The following is a 20,941-nucleotide window of genomic DNA, read 5'->3' on the forward strand; positions in this document are numbered from 1 at the left end:
AACTCTTCATCCCAAAATGGATGACAAAAGAATCCTTTCCCATCAACCCATCATGTGTTCATCACCTCCTCTTCTTCCCCCAAGGAAAACCTAATTCCCCTGTCAGAAAATAACTGACATTTGATGTATTATATTAAATTTATTTCTTCTTTTTTTCAACAGCTACAACACGCCCACCCTTCACAAGCCCAGCGTCCCTCTCTTTGTGGTGGTGTTGTATCGAATCGCCCCTTTGAATTGTATCGAATCACCTCTTTGAATTGTATCGACTCGCCCATTATAATTGTATTGGGACGCCTTGAAGATGTTCAGGGAATTTATCGAATCAACTTCCCTTATAATGATTTATAATATAATAATTCCAGTACATTTCAATATAAAATCGCCAAAACAGACATTATCAATAATGACATGTACATGGGGGTATCTGCATTTATAATCTACGGAACATTAATATGGACAATGTAATATCCGCAAAACATAATAATTTATTCATTTTAAGACATTTGGGAACTACTAGCTATAATATACATTATTAGGGTATGATTCATGGTAATTAGGAAATAATGATTTTACATATAATAATGTAATGTGAAAACATTGTCTATGTGTGAGACGCAATTTCAACACATGTAATTTTCATTCTATCATGTGAAAAAAAACAAAGCTACATCTTTATAAATATTTCCTAAAATGAATATAAAAATCCATCTTTAGGTATTAAAAATAATTGCGAAACTTGGCCGAACAAAGATTATAAATAAAATTACAATACATACGTATATAAATACATTTAATATTATATATGAAGGAACAAATATATAATATGTAGAAAATACAATATTTTCCATCTAGGAATTACTCAGTATCCTAAGAAAAATATACCATTTCTACCTAACTCTGTCATCACAATTAGCACAAATTCACAAAAATGTAGAATGCAAAGTAACAAAAATTGATAATATAATGGGCTATATGGTATATATGTAAAGAATTTTTAATATACCTTCACAATATAAAATAATTTGAGTCTTTTCTTTAAAAATATGTTCATAATTAAATAGTAAAATGTGATGTGTTATAAAATTATTAAAAAGATTTAAAAAAATGTATTATGCAGCATAAATTTACAAAAAAAAAACTTTCCCCAGTATGCAAACTAAACAATATTTTCACCTCAAGGCATACCCCTCAACACGGGCTGACCTTATCTGTAAAAATATTTTCCCTTCACATCATTGCATACCACACAAATAATATAATAATTGCAAATAAAACTTCTTATAAAAATTTATAATTTAAAAAAAATATATATATATTAAATATAAAGATTTCATAATTTGGAAAAAAAAAATATTATACACCATCTAATGTATCATACAAATTCCTATCCAATTTATATATACACTAAATGCAGACACTAAATCAAAATAACTATCCACATCTAACATTATAGATATTATTCTGACTTCATCATACTTCAATTCCTTCAAATTCTCATTCATAATTAAATATATCATATGTTACCTATACAATATATTAACATTATAAATAATAATTCATAGTTAAATATATCATATGTTACCTATGCAATATATTAACCTTGATTAATAATAAATTATCCCATACATATTCATCCCTTTACAAACCCAAAATGCATAATTAAATAATACACACTTTATTACAAAAGTCTATATCCATATATATTTTCATAAATTTCACATATTTAAATATTTAACAATCCTTTCTGTCCTGCTGTTCATGAGGTCTTTCAGCTTCCTATGACGGAATACCTATAACACCATTCAATGAGTTTTAAGGCATACCAAATAATGATCAAAATTATATGTACCATATACATCTAGACATAAGATAATATACCAAATATTACTGTCTTAAATTCCTGATCTTATTTCCATATTTCTGCCTAATACTCATTACATACTTTCTATCTTACACCTTTTTAAGTTAAATATAAAAGTATAGAAATCCTTAAACCCAATCCTTAATCTCACTATAGTTTTTTTTTAGTACTTGCGTTGTGATTTCACATTAATCCCTAGATAGATCCGATCCTGGTCACGGCACCAATATTACAAGCCATAGTTTCATAATAATAAGAATACGACTCAACCTTCTTTATTAAAAAAACACCAACAACAATCTAATATATAATATGTAGAAAAATTACAAATCATAAATATCTAATTATCTAATTCTTCATTTCCCAGTCCATTATTAGTTCCTCGCTGACATCTTCTCGAATTAATCCAAACTCTTCATCCCAAAATGGATGACAAAAGAATCCTTTCCCATCAACCCATCATGTGTTCATCACCTCCTCTTCTTCCCCCAAGGAAAACCTAATTCCCCTGTCAGAAAATAACTGACATTTGATGTATTATATTAAATTTATTTCTTCTTTTTTTCAACAGCTACAACAATGTCTACTTACTTTTTATAAAGAAATCTCTTATACTTATTTGGACCTTGAAAATATTTTAGGAAGAGGTATGGTAATTAAATTTAAAAATGAATAATATAGTTGATTAGTGATTTTGAACACGGCTAATTACAATATTAAATTTGTTAATTTTCAATTAATAAATGATTATATTTATTTAATTAGGGTTATAAAATAATTTAAATAATAAAAATCAAATAAGCTTCAATTGTTAATGCTAAATTAATATTTAGACATTATGAGTGATATTGATATTCCATTTTTAACACAGAATTTGTTTACAAGCTAACATAGTGAAAATGAAATTTATATGTATTAATCTAATCTAATAAATAAAATTGCACTCATTTAATAAAAATTCAGATAGTCTAATTAATTTTTAAATAATCAAATCTATTATAATACTTAATAGAAAGGGGACTTACAAAAAATCTATTTTTGGTTCAGGGGGATATTAGGGAGCCATTAAGAAAAAAAAATTTTTTGCTTCAGAAGGCTAGAGCTTCTGCCCCCCCCCCCTATAGTGACGCTACTAATATGAGTATTCTGAAAAATATTCGCAAATTCGAGTTCGAATCTTGAATTTAAATTATTAACCAGTTAAAAATCACATATATTTTAAAAAATTTGTTAGCTTCTTAATACATTTTTGAAAAATAATTTTTACAAAAAAAAATTTCAAAATATATTTTAAGGTGGCCAAATTATTTATAAAATTCAGACGGTGGAATTTCGAAAAACCCGATTGGACCTTAAAAAGGGAGCTTTTGCAAATCTCTGCAAAATAACATTTTTCTATCTTTTAAAAAAAATAAATATAAAAATGTGTTTTTTTGAAAAATAAAATTTTTATCCATCCTTAATCATTATTGATTTTTTATAAAATATCTTTTGTCCATAATTTTCATTAATTATTTTTATTATATTATTATTATTATCACTATATTATAAGTTTATTGGTTTTTTAAAACAAAAAATATTAATTATGAGTTGCGACATTTTATACCTTTTTTTAAATAAAAAATTTAAAAAAAATTGCAGGTCATAAAAACTAGCGAAGTAACAACGATACTGAGGGCCAGGTTTTTCCTACCTATATTTTTTTTCGTAGTTGAATAATAAATATATATATAATAAAACAACTTAAATGTTTGATTTGATTTTCGGTAAACTTTAGCAATTTTGTATGATTACGAATCTTAGGGCCTATTTATAAAATTACATGAATACCAATATGATGTTATATATACTATTGGAATGGCGATTCAATAAATATGTCCCTACATAGGAGTCAGCTGTAGCGCGGTTTGCACGTCGAATTATATATGAATGCACATTAATATCATTTATTGACATGCAAACCACAAAATTGTGTTACAATGTTACAACTGATTATATGGACACTTCTGTATTTAATGAATGAATGGCCAATCTAGTAGTATTTCCACAAATAATCAAAGCACACTTTTAGAAGTCAATTTAATTATTATTCCAAAAAAAAATCTAACCATCATATCATATTCAAAATTTTTATTTTAATGAATAACCTTTGTTCGCATTTACATACCAATTTCTTTTATTCAAATATCATTGACGACTTTTAACTCAATGATTAATGAGCTCATAAAATTTATATATAGCCCAAATTCACTGCGATGCATTCTCTGCATCCCCCGGATGTTACACCAATGGTATTCCATTGAATATCTTAGATCTTATTACCTACTAAAAAATTTACTTTTTTTAAAATTTATTCAGGTTTCATATCCAAGGATTCAAGTGTTTAGGAAGTCTTTTATAATCCACGATTTTCTATAGAGTTAAGAGAAAAAAAATTGAAGGGATCATTTTTTTTTAAATACTTAGTCTACCCTCCCCCCACCCCTCACCAGCCTTCTGTGATCATTTCTCCTACCTAAAATGATTTTGTATATTTATACCTTTTGACAATATATTTTCAATATAAATACAAGTATTAGCTTTGGTTTATATATTCTTTAGATATTTTATATAAAACTAACTACATTAATTTTTTTTGATAATTTTAACCTGGGAAAAGTTCGGATAAGGGCTGGCCTAAAGTCCACCGATAAAATTTTAAGGTGGCGCAGGGAGAGTTTGAGTTAAGAATTCGAATACAATTTTCATTTTAGGACCATAACTAAGATTTATAAGATTATTTAACTCTATCTGATCAACTATATTTACAAATATTAGAAAATAAGGTATTTCTATAATTATCAAGTGGATATTTTATCATCTAGTTATTTTATAATATTTTTCTAAGATGATTTAAATAAAATTTTTGAAAAAAACAACTTTAAATTTAGGTTCTGTTTGGTTTTAGGATATTATTACTTCATTATCTCAACATCAAAAATAAAAATAACTCCCAATTATCTCAAAAAACGAATAATTATCTCAAAATTTGCACTTCATATTTAAATCGATAAATTTTTGGATAGTAATATGACAAATTTAATAAAGAGATATATATAACAATGGGAATTTTAGATTTATTATAATAAACTATTTTCATTTTTTCATAGGGTCTGATGGATATGAATTTAAATCTGTTGGAATTATATTCATTCAGCTTCAGCCTATTACATAATCGAAGGATTTTAAAATACTTCTACAATTCATATTTTTTATATTAAAAAAACATTTTCAGAATCGATCAAAAATTGTGTATTTTTAATTTGATCATTTTTTTGTAATTTTTATGGTGTATAAACAGATTAAGATATGAATTAGGTAATAAATATCATCGCAAAATGTAAATAATATAACTAAATTACTTAAAATTTAATCATACTTTATATATTATTTGAGCAAGATTTAATTTAATATGTTGGATTTGGGTCGATTTCTAAAAACGGCCCTATTAAAATTTTAGCTAAGATATTTGCTCATAAATGGCAGAAAGATTTGGAACCCCTATTTGCCAAATCTCGAGGCTTACTTATATATTATTTTGGCTAACTAAAATCTTAATCGGGCCGTTTAACAAGGCCCTATTTAAAAAAAGGAATATGATTCCAACAGTATACTATTCGTACTCAATTTTTAAACGTAAAAATGAGAATATTTAAATTTACTAATTGTATTCGATTCTAATAAATTGTTTTTATTATAAGTTTAGTCATGCGAAAATATAATTTAAAACGGAAAAACAAAAGTCAATGAAAGATAGGACGAAAACAACATTTAGAATTAGTGGCATATGAAAAAAAAATAACCCAAAATTTATCTTTAATTCATTTTTGTTGAAATTTAAGAATCAAAATCGTCGTATTATATCATAAGTATTATTTTGTATATTTATATTTATTTTTACAAATTTTTCAATAAAAATAGCAAAAGTGTTTCAGTGCCTATTTGTTTTGTTTCAAAAAATATTGGCCCACCCAGATAAACAGTTACCCCTCCCCCCATCCCATTAGGAATTCCTAGCTAAGGATTTATATTGTTTCCTCTTAAGATATGTTTTTTATGCAAATTAGTTGTAAGTGAGAAAAGCCTTTCATAAGCAGTTGATATACATTGTTAATCACTTGTCAGAATGACAGGTTATCACTAGAAAATGAAATGGAAATTTTTAAAAAACAATAATGATTATTTCAAATAATTTGATTCGAATAATTGTTTATTCATATTGTTCGAATCAAATGAATAATTTACTATTCGTATTATTTTGAATGATAAATTCTAATTTATGTATATTTTCTTTTAATTACAATTCACTTTTAAATGATGAGAATGGCCAAAAACGCCAAATATATTATATTTCGTTGGGGGTCGAGGCTTAAAAATCTTTTGGGGGTTAAGCACTCAAATGCCTTTCCCCCCCATAGTTAAATCTAAATATTTTTAGCCCCCCCCCCAATATTTTTTTACCCCTCTACTCCACTAATCTAAAAAAATCCAGTAAAAAAGAGAAATAAATTAATAAAACTATACCTCTCCGACCTACTACCCCGTTCCACTCCTATTTTCTCCTACCCCCTTCTATCCTTATTTTATTTCAGTGGCGATTTTTCTCCTCATCGTGAAAAGTATCTTATTTGAAGAGAATTCATTATCTCAATTTAATCTTGTATTTATTAATTTCTGAGATAAAATGAGGCAAGATATAAAGAAATTTTACGCACTTTTTAAAGCAATAGATTTTGATCAATTAAAAAAACGATTACCCGAAAATTCGGGCCTTATTCAGCATATGGTAAAATATTTGCCTGATTTTAGAATTCTAAATTTAAGATCTCATTTTAAAATGAGATTTGGGCAACTTAATAGTCAGTATCTATTTTGTAATTGAATCAGTTATGTTTTCGTTATTTCGTTGCCTAAGAATTGGAATATTCTATTTCCCTTTTTTTGTAATTTTAGAGGAGAGCACTTTAAAAAAATAAAATGCTTTTATTGTTTTCAATTGGATAGTTAACCTTTGTAACGGATTAAATTTGAGTTATTTTATAAATATTTTGGATTTTTTAATGTAAATAAAAAATTGATTTATATAAAGTCATTTTTGGCAAAGAGTGGATATAAAATAACCATTCTCAGGCGACGATTTGAGAATTTCAACGGCACTATCTTAAAGAGGAAATCTAGAGACCTCTGCTTAAATATATGGGCATCTGTAAAAAACAAAATGAAGTGAATTATTCTAAAATATGGTCAACCATTGATAGACGCAGTGTTAAATGGGATATTGTTTTGTTAAATTTGATAAATAAAAAATTAGCTGTGGTACTGGCTAGTATGTCAAATTTAGCCAAAAAATATCACTTAATAGTGCATATAAAGTGAGCGTTTCAAACACAGGTAAGTCCCATTCTGCCATCTATGCTGTAAATCTCGATTCTTAGGTAATATTATTAAGATTTAGCCTTTTTTTTAAAAAAAATAACCCCCGTATATTGTGGTTTTTGAACAACAATATATCATGTGACTTTAGAAAATATACTTTATGGTAGATTTTATTAAAATTGAGATATTAATATGAGTATTATACAGTTATAAACCTTTTCATTTATATTAAACTTATTTTATTTTTCAAAATCTTAAAAAATAAATATTACATAGCAGGATGCAAATAAACTGCCTCGGACGAATAACAGATGGATAATGTATTGTTTTTGAAGTCCACCTTATTATGTTATGACTGTATTTAGAAAATATATATTATTGCAAATCTAAAAAAGGCATTTATAAATAGTAATTAACCTTCCGTTACCTTTTTCTCTAATGTATATCTCGCTGTCCAAATGTGAAATAAATGTCAATTAATTATGTTTATAAACCATAATTTGATGAATTATGAACTGCGTCCTGTAGAATAAATCGATATACCTTACAAATTTCCTCTAAAATCTCATCACGTAAATATGCGGACATGAGTTCAGATCATTCTTTGCGACAGCAAAGAATAACTTCAATTCCTAATAATTCTCAGTATTTATCTAGTAATTCCAGGGTGGACGATAAACACCAAATCATAATTTTACAGCAGCCACCTGAAAGGGATAAGCAAAGTAGACCTCACTCACCGAAGATCATAGAAAATCATCCGAACCTTAAACAATTTAATACCTCCGTCAATCGTAAACAAAGGAGAACTTCCTCGCATTCCCACCAAGATCTATTTACCGGCAATGGTAATTGTTTAATCGAAAAAGTAGTCGCTATCAACGTTAAATCGCAACCCAATTTATCCGCCCATTCTCAGAACCATTCCAACACTGCCACCGGCATATCCGATTCCGCCTTTAAACTAAGTCATTCAGCTGGCCAAATTCATCAAGATTCTCTAGTCCCCTCTGAATCACCTGCTAACTTAGAAAATGGGTTATTTAATTCTTATTCCGACCGATCTGATAGGTCATCAAGCACAGTTAATTCACAAAAGTCATCACTTCATATCTGTCAAGGTGACTATTCAAATCTCTGCCGTCAGATTTTCGTCCCACCTTCGATATTAATGATCGCCTCGAATATTACACCCGAAAAAAGAACAGAAAAGATTTTGATCAAACCCAATCTCGTTTACTCCAACAAAAACAACAACAATAGCAACAGTAGCGGGGCTGACACCGACGAAGGTCAGAAGAAGCCAGATAACAACCCGATCGATAAACGTAACTCAATAGCATCTATCGTGAGTGACAAAAAGAAAATAATGACCACTTCCCGCATTCAAAATAACGCTGTCGTTAAAGTTAAATCGAATACCGATTCGCATAGCCTACCAAATAATAACCGATCTAGGCCATCACACCACAATAGTCCCACTTCGGGGGACAACAGGAAGACCGAGAGAGCCGATAAAAAATGTTGTTTTTGTTGGTGCGGGTGTTGTAAATGTTCATGGTAATAAATTTGTTCTGTTATGTATAATATTTGACAACAATTATTATAAAAATAATTTCATAAACGAGTCGAGAAAAAACGGAAAATGCGGGAGGAAAATAAATAAGGAAAAGGAAGGGAGGAAGAAAAGGAGAATAGAAAATAAGAATAGATAACCATCTTTTAATATATTTAGGCTCCCGACCCAAAACGAACGAAAAAGTAGCATCAAAAAGCGTGAATCAAAGCACGAATCCATCGTTTTAACCGAAGCAGAGCCGTAAATATTTACATAATTTCATAATTATAACAGAATAATTCATTTTAAACTTCACAGATATTTATTTTTATATATTTTAATAAGATTTTTTTAACTTTAATTACTTATCAGAACATCTAATTTCTCGTTTTAATTTAATTTCATTTTTATTTTAAAAAAGTTTTATAAAAATTATCTTCATTATAATTAAAACTAGCGAAGCGAACTTCATTAATCTGCGAGAAACGGAAAACCCTCATTGCCAATTTTTTTGTTTAATTTTGCAACTATTTTGGTCCCCAATCTAACAAAAAATAAGTAAAAATTAAGTATCCGGAAAAAAAAATTAGTGAGACTTGGAAGAAGATTGGAAATTAATAATGTTATATATTTTTAATCGAATTTATCATTTTTTGGAGCAAATTTTTTTCTTTATCCTTCCCCTCCCTTAATAATTTCGAAGAGATTTATTTTATATTATTGCATTTGGAGCAAAAAAAATTCATTTTGTTGTAGTGTCAGTTTTGCAGATTTCAATTTTTTTTAAAATATATCCAGGCCGGGCTTAAAAAAAAATTTTTTTTAAATACCCGGGCCAGTATATTTTTAAGCCATTTTAAATCGCCATTATTATCTATAAAAATTAAAAATAAATAAAAAACATTTTAAAATAATCCGGCGTGCCGGGTATTAAAATATAAAACCCGGGCTGGACCGGGTCGAAAATTTTTTTTTTTAAAGAAAAAATTCGGGCCAGGCCACGCAAATGGTATATCTGCAGGTCTCTGAATTATAATATTTAAGAGATGCGCCGATAACTTTGCATCGATCCAGAGGCTACTAAAAGGGAATCGAAACAATTTGCTTTTTTAAAAGAGGGTTTAAAAATTACAAATTATTTTGATCAAAAATTTATTATTATCACGGTAAATTATTTAAAGGATATCACTATCAGCGGCGATACTCCTAAATTTGAATAAAATATTTCTCGTTTTTCTTTTTTAAAGAGAGAATTTTGCTCAAAATTATTTGTAATTATTTTTCAAATTCTTTTTTTTAAAAATTATTTTATATGAAAAAAGCACCCCCCCCCCCTTCCTTTCTACTTATTTTTATTTTATTAAATTAATCTCTTCTCTTTTTTAAAAAAATTATTATTATTTAAATAATATATTTTATTAATTCATTTATTTTAAAAAAACTTTATATAAATTTGTTTCCGCGAGTTGGCATAATTAATTATATAAATCATTTAGACAACAAATATTAATTTAATGTAATTTTGAGTTTCTTGAATAAATTATCTCTAAATCATTCAGAGAAAAGGTAAGGGTAAAAAAAATAAATAATTAAGTTGTCAATCTTATTATCGATTTTAGTGTATCTCCCTACAAAATGATTATAATATTTCTTGTTATTTTTACATGAGTTACAAACCTATATGCTGAATATCTCTCAAAGCAGAAAAAGGGGTGGATATATTATATATCGCTATTTTGATTTTTTTTTTGTTCGAATTTAGATAAATTTGTGTCATTTTTGTGATTAGTGAAGTCAGTTATTTTGGCAATAAAAACTTGGGGTATTTAGGGTTAGGATAGATTTATCTATGTTATTTTAAAAAATTAATCGCTTCGAACACATTGAGATTTATCTTGAATGTCAGTTTAGCGAACCTAGACCAAAAAAAAACTTTCATTCACCTTGATTTCTGTATATATTTTTTTCCATTTCACATATATTATATATCTAATTAGCGGCAATGTGTTATTTTTTCGACTTTGCATCATATTTTGAGCACGTTTTTTAAATTTAAAAATCTGATTTTACCGGCGAATAGTAGACAATATTGCCGTCAATGAATCATTTATAATTTATATAAAAAATATATGGAGAAACTTACATAAATAATATTAAGCTCAAAAGTTCATGGCAAAATTCCCTGAAATTTATAGGGTAGGTATTCAAAACATATACATTTCCGGTAAAATCAGAATTTTAAAATTTAAAACAAAGCGCTCAAAAAATGATTTAAAGTTGCAAAAATAACACATAGCCGCTATCACATAATCTGTCAATTCGTGTAATGCCAGTATACTTAAAAATAATTATTAAATTATTTAGAACACTTTAAATCACTTATTTTACCGCGTTTTTTTAAATTAAATAATCTAATCTTTCCAGAAATGTACAATTTGAGTATTGCCTTTTACTTAATAATAAATATAAATACCGTTGATTGGTCTTCAAGAGAACTCATTTACAATTTATTTTTTTTTAAAAATTACCAAAGAAAATTGATTTTTATTTATATTTATTACATATAATATGAAGCAAATTATATTTTTTTAATTATTAACCTCAATCTCGAAGAATAATAAAGTATATAGTATAAATATATATATATATACACAAGTCTCATACATAAGCATATAAATTATTTATGACCATGCCTTTTTGCCTTTTATAAATCTACTAATACATTTCTAAAAAAAATATATCTATAATTTTAGTTTGTTAGGTGCCTATAACATGGCACAAAAATAATAACTCATTCCTCTTTATAAAAGCTAGTAGAGAGATTATATATTTTTTTTTCCGAAAAATCTTTGATATCTTTTTGATAAGTTGAATATAAAATAAACAAAATTTTAAATTGGCAATTTTAAAAAAAAAAGTGACACCATTTTAATTATATAATTAAATTAAATATTATGTGATCAATTTTTTTCTTTAAAAAAAAACTTTTTTTTTGGTAAGTGAAATCAAATAGAATGTCACTTAATAATTTCATTTATTTTTACAAAAGAGCAATTATATATTTCCTTTTTTTTTCAAAAACACTATGCCATATTATTAACACTATAAAAAAGTAAAAGAAATAAGTGTAATAGTACCTGGATGTAGATTTTGACTTTAACCAGATTTCCAATCCCAAAAATGAAGTTATTTTGCAATAAAGCTAAAAATGTATTGTTACATTTGTAAGCGAATTGAATTTATGTAGCTCCAATAATTTATAAAAGGATTCATCTATATCGATACAAATTAATATTTTCAATTGTATTCGATACTGATGATCCTATCAAGAATACATTCCTCCTATTAGTAAAAACATTTTTGGTTATGCTACACTGAATTCGCGTTCTACCGATATACTGAAAGAAATTGTAGTGTTGTATTATATAAATTTTATTGGATAGAGCAGCTAAATAAGTATTGGTAACGTTGATTAATCTAATACCTAAAGAAGATACATTGGCTAATAAATCGACTTGATGCACTAAATCTTAGATAGACTAATGAACATATTTGAACTTTTATCATAATAAAAATTTTGAATGCTAAATTTCCCTTAAGTGATACAATAATTACTTAGTAAGGCAAATTTATTCTGATCCTCTCTCTGGATTTGGATGATATTTAGCTCTGATTTTATTATTAATATGCAATAAAATAAAAAACGCATATATTTTAAAAGGTTGGCAAATCTGTCAATTTACCTGTCAAATTTAGTCAATCGACGGGTAAATTGACCGAAGGAGCATTTGACCTGGTGAAATACGGCCAAATACTCAAATAAATTTGAAGGAAATAAAATTTATAATATATTTGAAAAAAGAAAAACGATATAAATACATGTGATCAACATATTTATTGGATCCCTAATATCAAGGGAATGATCATCTTACTAATAGTAAACTTAATGAATCAAATAATATAATACAGGAATTAGCCATTTTATAAGGTGGTATGATCAAAATATTTCAAGTGATACCATAAAAATCAAAAGTAAAAGTGACATATATAATAACAAAAATATATGGAAAAAAGTAACTTCCATAAGAAACAATATGATGATTTTGGCTCAAGTTGGTGTAATGGGCTTTGCCCACCTTGCCCTTTAAAAACATACTTCTACTTCAAAAAGAAATTGGTCGATTTGGGTTAATATTTATAAGAGAAACAGATATCGATTGAAAACCCTGGCAATAGGAAAATTGATTAAAAATATCAAAAAAAAATGATAATATTGAATATGAATCCGAACAAGACTTTTTCACGGAGAACGAAACATTAATTATAGAGAGACAATGAATTTAAAAAATTTTTTATAAATTAATATTACAGATTCATTTTGCTATTTACAAATACAATTCTAAATTTTGAATACAAAAAAAAAGAAGAAATTAATTCCTAATATTATCCCATTCGCAGCTTATTTAGAGCCCTGTTTATAACCATCCTATCTGAGTTGAATCCGAATCTGATAGTCCAAGCGAATTTGCACCGGGTGAACTCAGGCAAATTTTATGAGGTTCGGTCTAGCCGAATTTTCATTTTATATTCATTAGGACCCGGAACAACTTGGGTCTCCGAAAAATAATCTGATTGGTAGAACAATTATATTTTTTAATATTTTCTCGAATCATGTTGGATTTGGAAAAATAGGTTATCACGTACCATCTATAGTTTTTTTTTGAGAAAACTAGTCATGGTCACATAGTAAATCTTTATTTTCTTATAATATTTTTGATAGATTTATTCTCCCCCCCCCCCTCCTTACTCTGATAAAATGAATAAAATTATATATAAATTTAAAAGGTTATAATTTCTCCAAGTAAAGAAGAGAATATGATAATAATATTTGTATTTAGATTAAATTTCTTACACTAAATAATATCTCTTTCTTAAAGAAAATAAAATAATATTAAAATAGGATCAAATTTATCTTTATTCCAAAAATTTTATTTTATGATTCCAGAGTAAAATGGTAATATTTTTTAATATGTTTTTTTTGTATCTCCTCTAAAAAAAAAATAAAATTAAAATAAATTTTTGAAAATTCGCAATATTATACCATGATAGGGCAAGATTATCGATTTTTTCTTTATCATTATTTTAAATTCAGAAAATAGTTAAATATACAAATAGTTTTTTTATTTTGTCTTTTACAGGATATTTTAGTTTTTCCTTTTTTTTAAACCAAATTAAACTGTCACTGATTGGTATAAAACAGAGTTTTGAAATCGGAATCAAAAACCAGTAAATAGAACTTTTGCATCCGGAAAAAACCCCCCAAAACTGGAATCAGAAACCGACCTTTTAATTTATAGGAATTGAACCCGGTTCTAACAAAAGTATTGTTTTAAAAAGTTAATCATTTATAATGTTTGAATTTTTCTTCTTTTTATAACTTTGCCCCGCTTATTAACAAAATTCATAGGCTACGTCTTTCGCGGACAATTTTTAAAAAAATAGGCAAAGCGAATACACGCTTTTTTTAAATTTATTTATGCGGATGAAAAAAAGGGCGCGAATATTTGCTAAGACACTCAGTCAACATACATAGTCGATATCCATTTTGTAATGGATTAATTTTATATTTTAGTCATCGATGGGGGGCCTCGAAACCTTCGAACAACGTCAATGCCTAAATATATAAAATATCTTTATTGTTATCACTATCCTTTTCTCTTGATTAAATCAGAAACTTTTAAAGGGCTTACTGGAATATATATATAGTCTAGAGTGATGGTAAGGCCTATATTGCGTCAATCGAAGGTCAGACATAAATTGTCGAGTTCAATAATGGCTGACCAATGAATACTAATTTTTAATCATATGTAACAGTAAAACTTGTTTAATTTTGGGCTCTTGATAATTGGGGCAACTTCAATTTGACCAAAACTTTGAGTCTCAATCAAATTTCAATTAACTAACATCATTAGTCTTGTTATATATTGAGCAATTGCCTAAGTTTGGCAAAAATTTGGGTTCCAAAGCTGCCCAAATCAGACAGATTTTATTGGGTATATATATATAAAATAAAAGAATTTATTTTATCTAATATAAAAATTTTTTATTAGAATTAGATAGAGTTTTTAATAATAGAATATTCGACTTTTTTTAAAAAAATAAAATACATTTATCAATTTAAGAAATTTTTTTCAACCATTGGGATGACACATACTGACATGAATTTTTTTTTCTTTTCTCTCTCTCTTTGATCATGATATTATTTATCCTAATTTTATTAAAAACATTTGATAAGGATAACTAATTTTTAGCAAATAATAAATAATTGATTGCAATATCTGTCTAGGAAGAAAATTTTTAAAGTTAATTGGGTGGGTGTTGAATTTAAATTAAAATCTGGAGTTATTTACTAATTTATAACTTTTAGTGGAACAAGAATGATATTTTAATATTTCTGACCTTGTCAAATATTTGATCTTTGACTCGATCTTAAATTTTAGAATAATATTCTATTTTAGTTTTTTTTTCTCTTCTTCATTTCCGAATTCAAATCTGAAAATATTTTGCAATGGCTGATATTATATAATATAAATTAACAGAGTAGTTAAAATATCGTGGCATTTGTGTCGAACTATTATATTATGATAGATAATACTTATTTGATGTATCTGTATCGAACATTAAAATAGTTCGCCAAATGCATCAATATATTATTATCTATATACATTTTTTAGTTGTATCATTAACATAAACAAGCGCATAGATAGCTGGAGAGTTAACCAAAAAAAATACAAATTATTTATAAATTTTTTAAAGAAATATTAAAGGTTTTGATGATTTGCAAATAGGTTATATTAAATTTTAAATAGCCTGTTCTAAGTGACTTTTAGAGAAATATCAGAATCGTTTGAACCAAATATTTCATATGAAGCAGTTAGATTATTGGATTATATACGACAGCCTCGTTTCTTTTTTTTATTGATATATTATAATCGAAAAATGTATCTCGTGGTTTCTACAATTAATATTATATATTTTTTACTTGTCATTAATGAAATAAATTTATGTTTATATATCATTGTTTCCTTCCCGAAGCTTATAAATTGTTCAATAAAAATTTTTTAAATAAAATCTAATCCATCCTATCTATTACGATATCGAAAAAAAGGATAACTTATGACGAAGTTCGAACATGGGGAACCTCCTTCGAAAGGGTGATGAAAACGCCAAGTTTATTGTTAATATTTATTTAAATATACTAATTAGTAATATTGTTAAATTAATCCTATTTTAACTATTCGTAATCGCTTTTAATGTATGTATTGTGGTTTAGTCTAAAAAATTTCCCATAATTTAAGGCCTCTCTTGAGACCCCCTATACTTTTTGGCCACCCTCTTAGGCGTTGCGAAGTGTCTGTTTACGACTCTTATTTTCGTAAATTTTATGCTAATGATCGTTACCCTTTTTCCTTTGCAAAAAATGTTGAAAAAAAATAAAATAATAAGATGCGAATAGTTTTGTTTATATTTTGAATAATTGTCAATCATCCGTTCATTCTGATAAGCCAGGAAAGGGTTCTTACTAGCTTAATAGAAAAAATAAATAAATTCCATTATGAAGTAATTTTATTGCTAAACCAAGAAGTAAATTTTTTCCTAAACCCAAAATTTTTCTTTCACAAAAATAATGATTCGAATCTTTAACCCTTGATTATCTCATATGAAAACCTAAGTATCAAGCTATAAAATATGTAAAGTTTACTTGATAAGATTTCTAAAAAATAAAATACAACATTTTGCTTGCCAATTTCTTTAAAAAAATTAAAATTTTACATTAAAAATATACTTTTATTTCTCAGATGGACGGGCTACCTTTCGCGACTTTTTGAAGCACGAATACAGCGAAGAGAACATGCTATTTTATTTAGCTTGCGAAGAATTGAAGAAAGAAAAATCCCAAGAAGCGATAGAAGAAAAAGCGCGCCTAATTTATGAAGATTACATATCTATTTTATCGCCTAAAGAAGTAAATAATTGGTTTCCATTTCTAAATCATTAAAGAAAAAAAATTGGGAATCTCGCTTTAGTTTTGTTAAACGGCTCGTTTTGAGCCGATTATTATAAACGGCTAAAGCAATTGTCTAAGCATCTAGATTTCGCTATAGATGTTTAACCCTTTGCGCCATCTATGGGCGAAATCTTCAGGCTTGCATAATATTTTTGTGGATAAAATATTGAGTTAGCCATTTTAAAAATCGGATTAAATCTAGCCGTTTAACACTATATCTCCTAGAAAATTTAAAGTAAATTTGAAATAAGTATAATAGATGTCAGGGAAGTAAGCACTCGTATTTAAATTGAGTTTTTTTTTAAAAAAAAAAATGAGGGAAATGTCATCAATATTTCCAAATGTTGTTCCCAATTGTGGGAACAATGATGATATTTCCTCTATATTTAGTGATTTTTTTAAAAAACTCAATTTTAATACAAGTGTTTACATCCCTGTTTATTAATATTATTTTCAATATTACTAAATTTTCTTGGTGATATAGCGAAATTCCCAATTTTTAGCCATTTTGTTTTAGCGATTTAGAACTTACCCCGTTTTTTAAAAATATTCTCATTTGTTGTGATAATTACAAAAATTTTTGTTGTTTAGTTCTTGAAAAATTGCTAAAGAAATTATATTTTAATTATCGGAGATCAGATCAATATTTACTACATAATTATATGACAAGTCAACAACCGATAATTTAATTAAGCCTGATTATAAATATTACCGTAAAATATTCAGTAATCATATATAACTATCTTTAAATAATGACTGAATACAGGTGAGCTTGGATTCTAGGGTTAGAGAAATAATCAATCAAAAGATGGTAGATCCCACCAAAGATACATTCGAAGAAGCTCAATTGCAAATATACACATTAATGCACCGAGATTCCTATCCTCGCTTTTTAAATTCCGTATTTTATAAAAAATTACTCGACCAATACAAAAACAGTACTCCAGAAAATAAATGAATAGTGGTGTAAATATTTATATAACCTCAGTAATGAGAGTCCAAGCAAATCAAAAAACAATCAAAAACGTCATTCAAATAGATTAACAAACCACGTGTAGATTTAAAATACCCGCAAATTAGATATAATTTTTCTAGATTTTATATGCAGTCTAAACCAGCTTATAACAATTTCTCAGGGGGACAAGAAATTTAAAAGCTAAAAGCGGGGAAGACATTATAAATATACGCTTGTTATATTAAATCGGAATCTGAATGATATAATTTATGAATGTGCAATTTTGTTTCTCCAAGCTGGATTATTGGAGACTTTTGACGTATAATGAGCGTTTAAAAAGCTTAAATTTAATAATTAAGAGAAAACCTGCCTCTGAATAAATTTGGGTTTTAACCAAAATTTTAATAATTTCCTTAAAAAGTTGTAATTAGTTAATGAGTAGTTTTTTGTTTTTATCAAAACTATGTCGATTTTTAATAAATATTTAAAAAAATAATAATAATTCAAATGGCACTTAGAGCTACTCCGAAAATAATCCAGTGAAAGATATTAACATTATATTATTTTTATATAAAAACTTTGTTTAAAAATATCAATTGAAAAATCTAGAGTATAAATAATATAAATGTATAAACGAGGCGAATATATTTTGTATTTTTTTTTTTACAAAAAATGAATATAATTTTCCGAAAATGTGATCTTTTATTATTTTAATAAATGTCGAAAAAATAATAATATTTCCCCGTTGTAATTTTAATAATTGTGTTAAATTTTTTGCATGGAAAAAAAAAATTGAATAACTATTTATTTTTTTTCAACTCCTTTGTCTCGTGTATGATAAATTTATACATAATATTATAATTTAAATTGTATACTTTACTTCTTATTGATTTTTTTTTTAAGAAATAAAAGACAAACTAAATTTATGTATTTAAATTCAATTATCCTTGAATTTTAGTTTTGTCCTAATAAGATTTAGGAATTGTTTTTTAATAATCCTTAACAAGGGTATATACAGAGATGGAGGGAGGGGAGGGGGGGGGGGTATAAAGAATTCTTAGAGCAAAAATATTTATCAATTTTTTTTATTATTATTTAAGTATATAAAATCAAAAGAATATATTAATATCCTCATATTCATACAAATTAATCCTAACAAGAACTACAACCCGAACGAATGGAGCTGTAAAGTTCAGTTCGTGTTCATAGTAATTATTTATTTTAAATTAAATAATCTTATTCGCATTTACCTACATTTCATGTGGTTTTGTTCAATTTTATCAACAAATTTGTTTGTTACTTTTAAATATTTTATTAAAATTTATTTAAAATAATTTAAAAGTTGATTTGATTGATATATTATATAATCTGATTGGCATTTTAAGAATTTTGATTTACATTTCTGAACACGGATTTTACCTGTTTTTACTCATTCACCCTCAGGGTTTTTAACAAAAATCTTCTTAAAAATTGTAGATTTTTTCGTAAATTTTTATTTTGTTTTTTATAAAAAAATCTTCTATGATTTTTCCTTTAATGTTTTTTTCATTTAGATTTTTTAAAAAAAATTTAAAAAATTTTCAGGCCGTGTCCAAAGTATCAAAAAATTTAATCGCGCAATTTGCGCAAATCTGGCTAAAAAAATAATATAAGCCATTTAATGGAAAATAAAAATTTTGGCCTAAATCATTTTTTCCATTTCGTGAAGTTTTAAAATTTTTACGATTGGTAAATATTTAATGATAATGGATGAATATAAACTTATGGAAAGTATTAGACCACATAGATATTTGTGGTGCAATAGCGACCTAAAATATAGAGATACAGCTGCAAGTAAAGTAAAATGGACAGAAATTGGCAAGATTTATGATCTAAATTATGAACAAATTAAGAAAAGGTTTGTTGCAATTAAGACCAAATTCAACAAATTTTATTCTATATCTAGGAAATCAGGTTTAATATTTTATATATAAATATTATTTTATATTAATAGTATAAATATTATTTTATATTAATAGTATAAATATTATTTTATAATTTAATTTAGGTGCTGCTATGATGAATAGCAAGCACCTGAAATTTATTGAAGACTATTACTGGCTAAAGGAAAATGTGGAGGATATTTGTAAACATTCTGAAGCAAGTTTCATTTTGAAACAATCTAAGGATACTATAAATATACATTCCACACCACAAGTATTATAACAGGAGATTATAACTATATAATAATCTATATTGTAGGATTCTGAGCCAAACACTGAGGATCTGTTAAATGATATTGTAAATTCTCTTAATTCTATAGAAATAGATATTTTTGAGAACAAAATTTTAGAAGTTATATATTTATTAAATATCTATTAATAATTTAATAATAGTTAGAAAATTCTATAAAAAATGAAAATATTCATCCTTCTACCTAAAAAAAAATATTATTTTCTGAGAATGAAATTTTAGAAGTTATAAAATTATTATATATATATATATTAATAATTTAATAATAGTTAGACAATTCTATAAACAAGGAAAATATTCATCCTTCTACCTCAAAAAGGAAATATTATTTTCTGAGAATGAAATTTTAGAAGTTATAAAATTATTATATATATATTAATAATTTAAGGGCATGACTAAAATACGCGTCCCCGGAAACTACGCTTCCCCGGTCAAACGGGTTTAATTTATGTAATATTAATAAAAAATCTTATTTAGCTTTATAAGATGAGTTAAAAAATGTTTTTTATGATTTAAAAAAAAATGATAACTTAGTAAAATTTTTAAAAAATTATTTTTTTACATGAAAAAACTACGCGTATCCGGTCAAGATACAATTTTTTTTTAAAATAAAAGCAGATTCATATTTAGCTCATTAAATGAATATAGAAAATGTTTTTTATGATTTAAAAAAAATGATAACTTGGTAAAATTTTTAAAAAATTATTTTTATAAATGAAAAACTACGCGTCCCCGGTCAAGATACATTTTTTGTAAAAAAATAAAAGCAGATTCATATTTAGCTCATTAAAAGGATACAGAAAATGTTTTTTTTGATTTAAAAAAAAAGGTGGTAACTTAGTAAAATTT

General features: G+C 26.2%; 1 protein-coding gene across 1 annotated transcript in view; it reads left to right on the top strand.

Moving 5' to 3' along the window:
* Positions 1-18,182, top strand: part of LOC135931147 (putative uncharacterized protein DDB_G0285119) — a 38,123-nt gene extending 19,941 nt beyond the window's left edge. The window contains exons 2-6 of the mRNA XM_065468051.1: positions 7,556-8,839; positions 9,015-9,098; positions 16,006-16,067; positions 16,697-16,863; positions 17,672-18,182. Coding sequence (XP_065324123.1) covers positions 7,866-8,839; positions 9,015-9,098; positions 16,006-16,067; positions 16,697-16,863; positions 17,672-17,863 — 1,479 coding nt within the window. The 5' untranslated portion in view covers positions 7,556-7,865 and the 3' untranslated portion in view covers positions 17,864-18,182. The remainder of the gene's footprint in view (positions 1-7,555; positions 8,840-9,014; positions 9,099-16,005; positions 16,068-16,696; positions 16,864-17,671) is intronic.
* The last annotated feature ends 2,759 nt before the right edge of the window (positions 18,183-20,941 follow it).

Source organism: Gordionus sp. m RMFG-2023, chromosome 1, assembly GCF_954871325.1.
Source record: "Gordionus sp. m RMFG-2023 chromosome 1, tfGorSpeb1-WG-v2, whole genome shotgun sequence".
Lineage (NCBI taxonomy): Eukaryota > Metazoa > Nematomorpha > Gordioida > Chordodea > Parachordodidae > Gordionus > Gordionus sp. m RMFG-2023.